At 48.9% G+C, this 13024-nt stretch overlaps 1 protein-coding gene across 2 annotated transcripts in view; it reads left to right on the plus strand.

Moving 5' to 3' along the window:
• The window catches only part of DBP (D-box binding PAR bZIP transcription factor), a 20526-nt gene continuing 7502 nt past the window's right edge, over positions 1-13024 (plus strand). Inside the window, exons 1-2 of one of the 2 annotated variants that reach the window (XM_053262038.1) lie at positions 1-1167; positions 9599-9934. In XM_053262038.1, the coding sequence (XP_053118013.1) occupies positions 1002-1167; positions 9599-9934 (502 nt within the window). In that variant the 5' untranslated portion in view covers positions 1-1001. Of the gene's footprint in view, positions 1168-3340; positions 3809-9598; positions 9935-13024 lie in introns of those variants that run through there. The other variant, XM_053262039.1, reaches the window with a different exon arrangement.

Raw genomic sequence — 13024 nt, forward strand, 5'->3', positions numbered from 1 at the left:
CCACTCTGAATGTTGCAAGAGGTGAGGGGAAGATCCGGAGACAGTTGCAAAGTGCATAGAGGAAAGTAACTAGAACAATTTTATTTTAGTACATTACAATGTATTAGATGTAGGGTCTTTTGTGGAGGGAAAGCTGAGACAATAATTTTGGAAAGCCTCAGGATTTACTTTCTGTCTGGCTCCTTTTGGAGGGGAGAGGGGATCCTTAAGTGGTCCCAAGAACTCAAGATCCCTCATTACCAGGGGACAAGACAGAGCCCCTCCCATTCTAGATCACGGGGACCCTTTTCCCAGCCCTAGTTGGATCTGGTTGGAGAAAAAGCAGCAGTGATTGCCTCTTCCTCTTTCAAGGGGCTTCGACTACGAGATCCTTAGAAAAGGGATCCACTGCTGTTTTTTAAATAAAAAAAAAAGAACATTTATTTTCAAGCTGCCTTTCTTCGTCTTGGAGGACGATCTCCTCAGCTTCGCGGGGAGCTAGTGACTTTATATTGGGGGAAAAAATATTTTCCTGCTACTCAGAGGCTTCCGGGCTTGAGAACAGTCTCTCCTTACTCTTTGGGAAATCTCTTTGGATACAAGAAGACCTTCCGATTATCATCATTTATTTTGTCCTTCCCTTCTCCGAATCCCCACAAGGAATTACTTCTTCTTCTTGCCCATCTTCCTGTGAGATCGTGCTGAGAACTGGTTGGCAGCTAAATTTGGAGCGGGGCAGGAGGGAGCATCGCCTGCCTTCTGGAGGTTTATTTCAAGGCTGGTGGAAGAAGACACCACCACCGCCACCCCGAAAACCCTCCAAGCCTTTTCCCCAGTTGAGCATCTAATCAGGGGGATCTTCACGCTCGGGCTCCAATCCGGCTGCAGCTGTTTCCACGGTTTTCCCTTCTTGTCGTTTTTAATTCGAATTCCCCTCCTCCTCCTCCTCCCGGCACCGTCGAGGGAGAAAAAAGGGGGCATCTCACCAGGGCGCGCCTCCGGATTTTGCGGCTCTTCTCGCCATGGCCCGTCCAGCGGCCCAGGTTAGCCCCACCGCCAGCCCCATGCTCTCCTCGCCGCCTTTGGGACTGGGCAGCCCGAGTTCGGCCATGGTCAGTCTCAAGAGCCTCCTGCAGGGACCGGTCAAGAGTCCCGACCGCCGGGGCCCCAACAAGGACCTCGGCTCATGTGAGTGACACACCACGCACCCCTCCCGCGGCGCCGCTCACTTCCCTGCCTGCCTAGATTTCCCTCCTCCCTTGCTTATCTATCTCTACAGCCTTCTGTGCATTTCGCATTGTAGGCTTGCTTAATTATGATGACGATGATTACTATTCTTATTCAAAGCACGGTAGACATTTTCATTGTATGTGTCCTTGAACCCACAGGGTCGCTCCTAGGCCCATTTTACAGCTGGGGGAACTGAGAGAGTGAAGAAGTGCCCTAGAGCCAGTGCCCCCCAGAGGCAGGATGTGAACCCAAGTCTCCCTTCCCAATTGGCCTAGGTCCCTGTCTCTTTCCTACACCTGCCTCTCCTCCATCCCACTTCATTAGTCCAGGCCTCTCTGTCTTACCTGGTGAATCAGGGGTTCTCAAACTTGGGTCCCAGATGTGGTTGGACTACAACTCCCATCATCTCCAACCACACTAGATTATGGGAGTTGTAGTCCAACATCTGGGAACCCAATCCCTGCCATAAACATCTCTTCATCTGTTAACAGATCTTGCAAACAGTCCTTTGCCTTCCTGCCAACCATCTCCCTATCCACCCCATAACTGCCTGTCAACTTGTGGCCAACCCCATGTTCATCTATCCATCCATTTCATATTCCAGGGGACCCCAGCCATCAATTCCCAGATGTTGTTGGACTTCAAATTCCATCATTCCCAATCACACTGGCCTTTGACCGCTGTCACTGAGGATGATGGAAGTTGTAGTCCAATATCTGGGGAACCAAGGCTGGGAACACTTGAGATTCTATTCCAAGATAGGCAACCTTGGCTCCCCAGCTGTTGTTGAACGACAGCTCCTACCGCCTCTGGTCGCCATAAATTTTGGCATGGGAATGATGAGAGTTGGAGTTCAACAACCACTGGAGAGCCAAGGTTGCCTACCCCTGTTCTATTCCATACCTGTGCATAGCTATGGGGCTCATTCACCTAGCTGTCCATCCCATGCCGTTTTTACTGCTTCGCGTGTGTGTGTGTGTCATTCAGACACATCCCTCCCTCGAAAATGCAGCAAGTCGCTTCTGGGTTTCTCTCTCTCTCCAAAACTGGTGGCTTGCAAAAACCTGCTTTTGGGCATACTGGAAATGAAGACCTTCCTCTTAATGAGATGCAATATCTATTTTGTTCCCATCCTGCCTCCGCTACTGTCCAGATGGCCTTCAAATCCTAAAAGCGTTCACCTCTGCCTGTTCCATCTGGACACGGGGGAGGAAGGGAGGACAGGAGGGAGGAATAAATAGGAGTGTTGACTTGAATGCAGTATCCCCATTTTACCTACCCTCCGCCCATCCATAGAACACTCCTCTTCATTCTAAGTTCTCTTCTGCAGCCAAGAGAGTTCCCAGCAAAAGGCATTTCCTCAGTCAGCAAGGCCCATTGGAATCTTCAGGGACTTGTTCACAACATTATGCCTTTGGAATCCCACACTCTATAGGGATCCAGCCCTGTCCCCTTCTGGAAAGGATCTCATTGAGGATTGGGTGTGTGTGTGTGGTGGGGAGGGGAGGGGAGGGGAAACCAGGACTCCTGGGCTCTGGAGAAGGTGGTGGGTGAAGGCCTTTAATGGGATGGGGGTGTATGAAGGGTCATGCAGAGAGGGCTCCTGTCTCCTGGATTTTCCAGAAGAGGGGAGTCTAGTGAGTTAGGGGCAGGGTGAACCTGGGAACCAGGAGTCCTGAAGATCTGGGGTGAGAGTAGGGCTCCTAATGCTGAACACCCCTCTGCTCCCCACAGAAGATGCTCAGGGCTGTTGTTACCACTGCTGATTTTAAGGCGAGCTTTTCATTTTGGTTGTCAGATTCTGGTTGTTTTAAACTTAATTTTCCACTGGGTGGCCTTATGCCTTCCACAGTGCCTTGGGCATTTGATGAAGCAAGCAGGCAACTCTGATACAGGCGTACACATGTAAAAACAAATCCGTATTATTATTTATTTTGTTAAATAAAGTTTGGGGTGGGGATAGGGTTAAGTTTTGTTCGTGGGGGGGGGGGAATTGGCCGGGACTCCTGTTGGGAAGTTGGTGGGTTCCTTTGGGAGGGATACCGCTGCAGGGGGAGTCACAGGACGCCTCGGTCTGAGGAAGGGGAGGAGGGGTTTCGGCTCTGGGAGGGGGAAGATTTGGGAGCCCGGACGCCTGGGTTCTCGCGGCTGGAGCGCTGCCAGTCTTGCTAGGGTTTTCCAGGGTGATCCACCAAGCGGTGTAGCTGTACATGCGCATACACACCCTCCCATACACACACACACACTTGCATCTGCTCGCTGGCAGCGGTAAATCCCTTAAAGCTGCACACAGCCCGGCCACGGGACGCAGCAGGAGGGAGCGAAACGTGCGGGCGGGCGCGCTGTGGAGCTTCGCCCCAGGAAACACTCTCCAAGTCTTTCGCACGAGCGAGCGGGCAGCGAAGGGCGAGGAGGAGGAGGCAGCGGCTCTCGCTCTTGGGACGGGCGGCGCAGCAGGGGCATCCCAGGGTGCCACCCGGGGTCAACCAACGCCTCGCCGGGAGCGGAGCGGCGCGGGGAGGAGGAGAGCCCACAAGCTGGCATTTGGCTTCTGGCTGCCGGGCTGACAGGATGGGAGGCGGACACACCGACACCGACGGTGGGTATCTGGGCGGCTTTGGGACGGGGGCTGGACGGTGGTGGCCCCCAGGAGGCTTTCGCCGATCGCGGGGGCCGCAGCTAGGGCTGCTCTGTGGGATGGGGGCCTGAGAAGCCGGCCGAGGCTGAAGCCGGGGTTGGGGGGGCTGCAATGGCAAGGGCGAGAGTTGGGGTCAGGACTGAAGGGGGGGGTTCGGGGGGGGCGTCCAATGCATGCTTGCATTTATAGCGCTGCTTAATATATTGCTAGCGATATGCCCATCCAGAGAGGGGCAGGGTGTAGAGGTGGGGAGGGGAGGCATGTCCTGCAAGATGCACTCCCCGCCCCACCAATATGTTGTGCATTTTGCACAGACACAATTCCTCACAGGGGTTGTGTGAGTGGGTCCCAGTGCTTTGTGTTTGCTTCTTGCTACAAGAGTGAATGAAAGACTATTCCTTTTTAAATGAGAAGTCCAGGGTGGGGGGTGGAGCTGATTCCACTTCTGGGGACCACAGCCGTTGGGAATCCAAGCTGTATAAACAAACAAACTTGGCTGGTTTTTTATTTTATTTCTGGCCATTTTGTGTGTGCGTGTGTGCACACACAGAGAGTTTTATTCTATTATTCCTGAAGTGTGCAGGAAGTCTGAAATTTTCTAGAATGCTTGCGACAATTCCCCTCAGAACCTTGTTTGTGACTTGTGCCCATTTCACAGATGGGGAAGAGCAAGGCTTGAGATATATTAGTTTCCTAGATGGGTCCATAGCTCAGCCAGGGCTTGAAATTAACTCTCACAACTCCAAATCTCAGCCTGTGTCCATTGGATGAAGTTGCCTGAGGATGGGGAGCATGTTCAGATAATTTAGGCGGCAGGGCAATGATTGGGTGAAAGGAAATTTGGGTAATGTGAAGAACCATTAAGATTAAGAGTTTGGGCCAAGCTACAAAGTTGAAGTGGTGACAGAATATTGAAGAACCTTATTTATTTGTTATAATATTCTGCATATTTTAGTGTATAGTTCTAATGTGTATTTGTGCCATGTTCTTTGCAAGCCTTTTATTCACATGAATAGTTCCTCCCCCACCCCACTCCTGCATGCTGTCCTGCATCCTTGCCACAGACCTGTCAAGGTAGTTCACTGTTATTCCCATTTTACAGATGTGGGAAACTGAGGCTTGAGAACTTGCCCAAGGCTGCCCCAGTGAGTCCAATGGCCGAGCCAGGATTTGAAACCCGCACCTTCCAGCTCCCGACACTCTATCCTCCAAGTCTTACTGACTTCTTGGTAGTTGTTGGGGGTCCAGTGAAAGAACCAGTGGGTGGAGGGGTGGGGAGGGAACGAAGGGCTGAAATGCCAGAGCGGGCCAGCTGCTTGGGATGGGGCAGGCTGTGCCCAGACGGTCCGCGGGCGTTGTGGGTGACTCGCCCAGTTTCGGGGCGCCAGGCTAGTGTTGCCACAGCCTGTCAGCTGGGCCCAGACTCCTCTCCCACGTGTCCAGGCAGAGTCAGGGCTCAGGTATGGAGTGCCACTCCCAGACCTGCCTGCGCCTCGTGCAGAGAGGGCTGGGCAGCGTCAAGGGCATCCCGGCCTGTCAGTCTCACTATCCTCAAGGCTGGAGAGCGAGTCAGGGTCAGGGCGGGTGACACTGACAGCTGGGACTCTGGACAGGTGCTGTGGGAAACGGGTGACCTCTGCGGAGCTCGCACAGAGGTGGTCCGGAGTAAGGGCTGCTGCTGTGTCTCTTGGGAAGGGGGGGCAGGATCTAGTCAGTGACGGCACAGTGGGGGGGGGATTGAGCAGGATACAGGAGGGACCGAGTGCATTTCTGGGTGGGCAAGCTGTGTCCCACACATTTGATTTTTGAAGCAGAAATGGGGGGGGCAACGAATTTGGAGGGGGGTGCCTTCTCCCCCTCAAGCCACCCTTGGATCTAGTGGGTAAGACTTGAGAAGACTCAGGGTCCTTTGCAGTGCCAGCACCAGGAAAAAAATGGGGGGGGGGCAAAGTTCATTTATGGGTGGGCGAGCTGTATCTCACATGTCTGTTTATAAATCAAAAGGGGGGTGTATGAGGGGGGCAAGGTGCTTGTCGGGGGGGCTTTGCCTACATGTGCCCCCCCCGCCCCGGAGCTGCCTTTGCTATGCAAGCACAACCTGGTGGTTTTACAGCGTCACAGCTGTAATTGAACGGGGGGGGGGAGGGAATGTCCCAGGCCCCTGTGGGAGGGGGCCCTGCTGGATGAGTGACAGCTAGCTCCTAGCTCTCCCCACCCCTCTTGGAAGAAGAAGCAACGGAGGGAGGGGACAGGGCCCCATCTTCACTTTCCAACCTTGCTATGCCCCTGCAGGTTTAGAAGGGGGGGGGCGTGCTCCGGAAGGTACAGTCTTCTAGATTTTCTCCAGTGTGTGTGTGTGTAAAAATCAGCACTTCCTGGATGCCAGCAAAGGAGAGGGGCCGCCAGTGGCGGCATCTGCCCCCCCCCCCGCAAGGGCACTGAATGTCCTCCCCCATCACCACCCTGGGGCTGCTGTCCCACCAGGGCGGATAGTGCAGTGGAAAGCTTGGGAGAATCAGGCGGGCAGATGGGGTGGAAAAGCTCCCAGGGAGTGGGAGAGCCGGAGAACCCAATCAAGCGTGGCCAAGCAGCGGGGTCAGCTGGGGTGAGACAACTGCTCACGTTTTGCTGGCGAACAGCACACAGACCTCCGGGGCTGGAGAGAGGGAGAGAGAGCAACCAGGCCAGACAGGGTTCAGCAGCATCCCTGCTTGAGGGTGCCATCTATTGGGCTTTGGAGCTATCCCTCCTGCACACAGGATCCATCCAAATCCATCTCTCTGTGTATTGCCTGTCCTTTTATTTTTCTAAGCACACAGGCAGCCAATCCTCAGATTTAAAAAAAAAAAAACCCAAACAAAAAAACACCCTCCGTATATTGCCTGGCCTTTTATTTTTCTGTGTGCACAGGCTGCCTATCCCTGTTTTTTTTCCCCTTTTTTAAAAAGAATACTGTTGTTTACTTCAAGCCCTTGGGTTACAAGAATTTAAGAAACTTTGCACCCGGTCCAGAAAGATGCCTACTCAAACCTGCAGTGCAAGGGAAATCTACAGAGCATGGGCTTCGGGTATAGAAGGTCCCAGGTTGGATCCCTGGCATCTCCAGTTGAAATAGGGGTTCTCTGACATGGGTCCCCAGATGCTGTTGAACTGCAGCTCCCATCACCCCCGAGCCACAATGCCCAAAGTTCCTGGGGCTGATGGGAGTTGTAGTCCAACATTTGAGGACCCAAGTTTGAAAAACCCCGAGTTAAAAGGATCTTGGCTAGCCAGTGATGAGAGAGACCTCCACTTGGGACCCTGGAAAGCCATTGCCAGTAAGACACTCTTGGGCTAGAAGGACCCTATGCAGCTGTACAGTGATGGGACACAGCTATGAATTTGCACAGAGCAATAAATGTCAATATGCTTTTTCTGCTGTCCTGGGCCAGATGGCCTGGGCTTAGTCCTAACTCCAAATCAGGCATTTAAATGAGCTCCAACACCTAGAAAAGCCCACCACCCTAAGAAGGCTGAGTACCCCAAAAGTCAGAGGTGGTGTGACAAAACTCTCCGCTGGGCTTCCCTTTCTCTCCCAGGCTGAGGAAGCCTACTGACAGGGATGCTATCAGTATATCTGAATATGCTAAACAGTGCATTGTTGACAGGCCCACAAAACCCTGGAGCTAGCAGTTCTCAAAGTTGCACTGCACAAACCCAGGCTTACGTGTGTGCACGTTCATTAGACTATTTATGTATCTGCACTATTTCTAGGCCACTTTTCTAGAACAGTATCACACCAAACTGTTTCAAATATACCCCAAAAAAGAAAGAAAAAAAGGAAACCCAAAACCCATATTAAAGAAAAGGAAACAGACTAGGCAACATGGCAGCAAATTAAAAGCCAGCAGTATTAAGTCCATGATGAAATCAGCTAAAATATTAATTAAAAGTCAACTGAAATAAAAAAGTCATGAGGTCCCATGTAAAAATGAATCTTCTCAGGTAGGACATTCCATAAATGTGGCACCAGGCCTGGACAGTTTTTCTTTGGATTTAGGAACCAGCCCAAAAAATTAGGAGCCATGTACATGACAAAATTAATGGCTTTTGTGAGGAACCTTGTAGAGGGGGGAGGGAAAATGAGCTCCTCTTTACAAGCAACGTGCTTAGAACAGAAACAGGGCCAACTGGGACAAACACACTATTAAATAACTCTCCTCTAAATATCCTAGTCTAGGCACTATGTTTAAATTTCTAGGCGCCATGGCTTCCTGGCACCTGGGATGTGTCAAACCCTGTGTGGCACCACCACGGAAAAGACCCTAGAAGGTGCAGTGTCCTGTGGATTTGTCAGTCATCTTTTTCTTCATCTTCCTGAATCACTCTTTCCCCCTTGCACAGTGGGGCTTGCACACTCATGCACACATCCTTAGTGTGTAGTTATGGCAATTACTAACTCTAATTATTTTGTCCTTCTGTCTTTGAACATCTTGCCTCTCAGTTCTTGTTACTCATGCATCTGCCTTAACCGTGTAAACTTCGTCTTCTCTTTCCATTATTCAGTTATCATCGATGTGCAAAACAAATGTGCCACAGCCACTTGCAAACTTTAGTGCAATCGCACAAACTGGCACACTGAGTGCCCCTGTCAGAGGAAGGAACAAAGTCTCCTCTAGTTGTTCATCTACACTAACTAGATCCAGGGTGGGTTTTAGCAAGGATGTGGCTCCAAAAGCTCCAGTTTTGTATTTAGATTTGCAAATTCCCATTCAGAGTTTCACATTACAGAAGTGCAAATAGGGATTTGGAGGAAAGAAGGAAATCTGAAAAATGGCAGAAACAAAAAAAAATTGTTTTTGTTTTGGAGCACATTTTCCACATTGGGAAGGATAGAATTCTGCTTAGGGTAAGCCCATGTGTTGGCGCTAAAAAGCAGACCTATTCACATGTTTTGTTCATCACTCTTACACTGTACAGTGTACAAAGGTACAATTATTCACAGTTTTTGTTGAACACAAGTAAAGCAGTACACTTCCTATCTGTAGCATGTATTTGAGGTACCTGTACACAGGTTCACTTTTAAGATGAACACAGGTATGGTCATTTATGCAAAAACAGGTGAGTGTATAGACATCTGTACACTTGTACAACATACTGTCCAAATAAGGCTAGTAGTGGCAAAGTTTAAGTCTCAAAATGTTTTCCCCACTTCTTTTTTTAAAAACTACTTTGTCCCTTTTAATCCTCCTTTCCAACTGTAACAAACCTTAATACTTGTAACTGTATTTGCTTACATTCATCCTTTGTCTCTTCCTCCTCTCTCTGCCCCGTTATCTTCCCTGTGCCTAGCATTTTGATTGTAAGTTCCTGGTTTGGGGGGTGGGGAGACCTGGCATATTTTCCTTTTGAATCTCTGTAAAGTGGGGAGATATATAACACAATATGTAAGCAATATAATGATGTATTAATATTTTGCTTTTGAATAACAAAATATTGGGAGATATTGAGTCTGTTGAGGAAGGGGTTTATCAATTATTTTGATAAGATTTTTCTGGGAGTTCTGCTCTTCTCTAGTGAATTGCAAATTGAGCTTGTTTCAAAATGTATCCACACTGCAGTTCAGGACTAGCTTTCTAGATCTCCACTTTCCACCTAGCTTCTTGTCTCTTTACTGGTACTCACAAGATCTCTCACCCTTAGTAGTTCTGCTATTCCATAAATCTCGTCTCTTAATCTATTCACCCTTTCCTCATTTCTGCCCCATCTCAGGTGTTATCAAGGACAAGGAACGTAAGATGGAGGATGACCTGAGCATTTCACGACCCGGGCATTGTGCCTACTTGGGCTCCCTCCTGTGGGAGCGCACCCTGCCCTACAATGAGATTGAATATGTTGACTTGGATGAGTTTTTGCTGGAAAACGGCTTGCCTCCAAGCCCAGCCCATCAGTCCTTCTCACCGGGTAGCCAAACCACTGCCTCACCTTCCAGTGGGGTTGTGGTGGACCTTAGCCGCCCGGCCTCTTGTGCATCATCGTCTTCCGTCTGCTCCTCATCTGGCGAAGGCCTGCTGGGTAGCGATTATGACCACCACTGCAGCAAGACAGGTAAACATTGGGTGTGAGGGTACACTGCTGTACATTGGGTGCGAGGGTGGTGTGGAGGAAAGTGGCAAACACGTGGTTGTGGACACCTGTGGTCTTCCTGCTTTCTCGAAGGCACTGGCAGAATGTCATTTCTCTCTTATCAACCTGATTCTAGTGCCTTTCTAGGCTTCACCATTTTTTAATTTCTGTGGTGAACAGATAAAATGTTTTAAGCACACACCTAAATGTGACTGCAACAAATGCATGTTTGCAAACACATGTTATGAAGGACATACGGACAAAAGAATATAAGAGCAGCCCTGCTGGATCTGGCCCAAAGCCTATCTAGTCCAGCATCCTGTTTCACACAATGGCCCACCAGATGCCTCTGGAAAGCTCACCGGCAAGAGGTGAGGGCATGCCCTCTCTCTTGCTGCTTCTCCCTGCAACTGGTATTTAGAGGCATCTTGCCTCTGAGGCTAGAGGTGGCCTTTAGCCACTAGACTAGTAGCCAGTGATAGACCTGTCCTCCATGAATTTGTCTAAGCCCCTTTTAAAGCAATTCAAGCTAGTGGCTATCTTGAGGCAGAGTATTCCACAGATTAATGATGTGCTATGTGAATAAGTACTTCCATTTGTTAGTCTTAAATTTCCTGGCCTTCAGTTTCATGGGATAACTCATGGGTTCTAGTGTTGTGAGAGAGGGGAAAAAATCTCTCTGTCCACTTTCCTTACCCCATGCACAACTGTATACACTTCTATCATGTCTCCCCGTAGTCAACTCTTTTCCATACTAAAAAGCTCCAGATGCTGTAGTCTTGCCTCATAAAGAATGTGCTCCAGGCCCCTGATCATCTTGGTTGCCCTCTTCTGCACCTTTTCAAGTTCTACAATGTCCTTCTTAAGATACAATGACCAGAACTGCATGCAGTACTCCAAATGTGGCCACAACATATTTTTGTATAAGGCATTATAATATTAGCATTTTTATTTCAATCCCTTTCCTAATGATCCCTAGCATGGAATTTTTCACAGCTGCTGAAAAACCTGAGCTGGCACTTTCAATGAACTGTCCACCACAACCTCAAGATCTCTCTCCTGGGCAATCACTGACAGCTCAGATCCCATCAGTGTATATGTGAAGTTAGGGTTTTTTTTTGCCAATATGCACCACTTTACACTTACAGCAGTAGTGTACTGGAGGGGTAGAGTATACATATTTTAAATAAACAAATTGAACTACATTTGCCATTTTGGCAAATCCCACTCTCCCAGTTTGGAGAGATTTTTCTGGAGCTGTTCACAGTCTGTTTTGCATTTCACTACCCTAAATAGTTCAGTGTCATCTGCAATTTGGCCACTTCGCTGGTTACCCCAACTTCTAGATAATTCATGAACAAGTTAAAAAGCACTGGTCCCAGTACAGATCTCACTTCTTACTTCCCTCCATTCTGAAACCTGTCCATTTATTCCTACCCTGTTTCCTGTTCTCCAATCAGTTACCAATTCTCCTTCAACAAGTCCTGTTCTTCTGTATGCTTTTGGCCTTAAGTATGCTTTCCATCAATTTACCTGGCACAGAAGTTAAGCTAACTGACCTGTAGTTTCCTGGATCCCGCCTGGATCCCTTTTTGAAAATCATAGTTAAATTAGCTATTTTCCAGGTGACATTAGGTTCCAGGTTACTTCCCAGGTACAGAGCCTGATTACAAGTTACATATTTTTGCTAGGAGATCAGCAATTTCACATTTGATTTCCTTCAGAACTCTTGGGTGGATGCCGTCTGGCTCTGGCGATTTGTTAATTTCTAGTTTTTCGGATACTAGTCAGAGAATCAGGGTTAACTTCAGCTCCTTGCTGAATGCACGCTTGATGGCAGGCCTGCATTTACCCCTGCGTAATGTGCAGTCCAGCCCCAAATTGCAAGGAGAAAAGATGCTTTATAGTCCCTTAGGTGGTTCCAGTGGGAGATGGACATAACAAAACCTCCTTTTGAAACCAATAGCAAAAGGTGGGAGGCAAGCTATACATTACACACAAGTGCATATAACAAAGCCTGGGTGTTTTTAAAATTGAAAGTTACTTTGTGAGCCTGCAACTTTGGCTGCGAGAAAGAAGGGGGTGCTTTACCCTTCTGACCATTCTTCTACTACAGATCTCACACTCGGGGACTCTTCTCCCAAGGGGTTCCAGATGCAAGGGGGAAGGTAGCTTTGGGGGAGGAGGAGGACTTTGAGCAGGGAGAGGGTTAAGTACTCTTCCCTCCCAGTTCTATCCCATTCCAAATTGCAGCTCCTATCCCAAAGGCCACCTTGTCAGTATACACAAACTTCTCTCCTTCTGTTTGCTCAGTCCTTGTCAAAAATCCTGTTTGTTTTGTTTTAAGTATTTTAAGTTTTGGAAGAAATGTGTGCAAAGTGTGCATTGCTTATTCCAAGTATAGAGTGTGATTTAGACTCTGCTGTGTGTTTTGGGGCTCAGAGTACATGCCACTTTGAATATAAGGAAAGTTCCATGTCTAACACCCTCCCTGGTTGCCAGGAATAAGGGCGGTTTCAAGTTCCCTCTCTGGGTGACAAGAGAATTGCCAGTTTCTAGTCCCCTCCCTAGTTGCAAGGAGTTGGTGTCACGTTCTGTCCAGCTCCTGGCTGCTGTGCTAATGGCAGTCTTCTCCTGCTTGTGGAGAGGGCTGAACTGCTAGCCCCCCTTCCCTGGTTTATAATTGTCTGCTCTGCTCCCTTGCTGCTGAAATAATTGTCTGTTTCCAGCCCTCCCCCCCCCACCAATTGTAGAAGAAAAGGCAGATTTGCCCTGGATGGCTATAAAGAGAAGAGAGGCCCCTCCTGTTTTATAGAAGCAAGTTTCTACTGCTTACTCAGTCAAGTTACAAACATATAGGATTTTAATAGCGCACCCCCGCCACACACACATAAACACTTTGTTATTAAGAGCACATTGGAAGGCCACTGAATAGTGTGTTGGGCGGGGATAGGGGAGGCTGCTGCTAAGCAGACATAGACCTAGTCAATTCCTTGGATGGGCAGCTCTTGTGGTGGCGGGGGGAGGTGTCTCACAGCAGAAATTATACATTATTTTTTTTACTGCATAATA

The sequence above is a fragment of the Hemicordylus capensis genome, chromosome 6, assembly GCF_027244095.1.
Source record: "Hemicordylus capensis ecotype Gifberg chromosome 6, rHemCap1.1.pri, whole genome shotgun sequence".
In the NCBI taxonomy this organism is placed as follows: Eukaryota; Metazoa; Chordata; class Lepidosauria; order Squamata; family Cordylidae; genus Hemicordylus; species Hemicordylus capensis.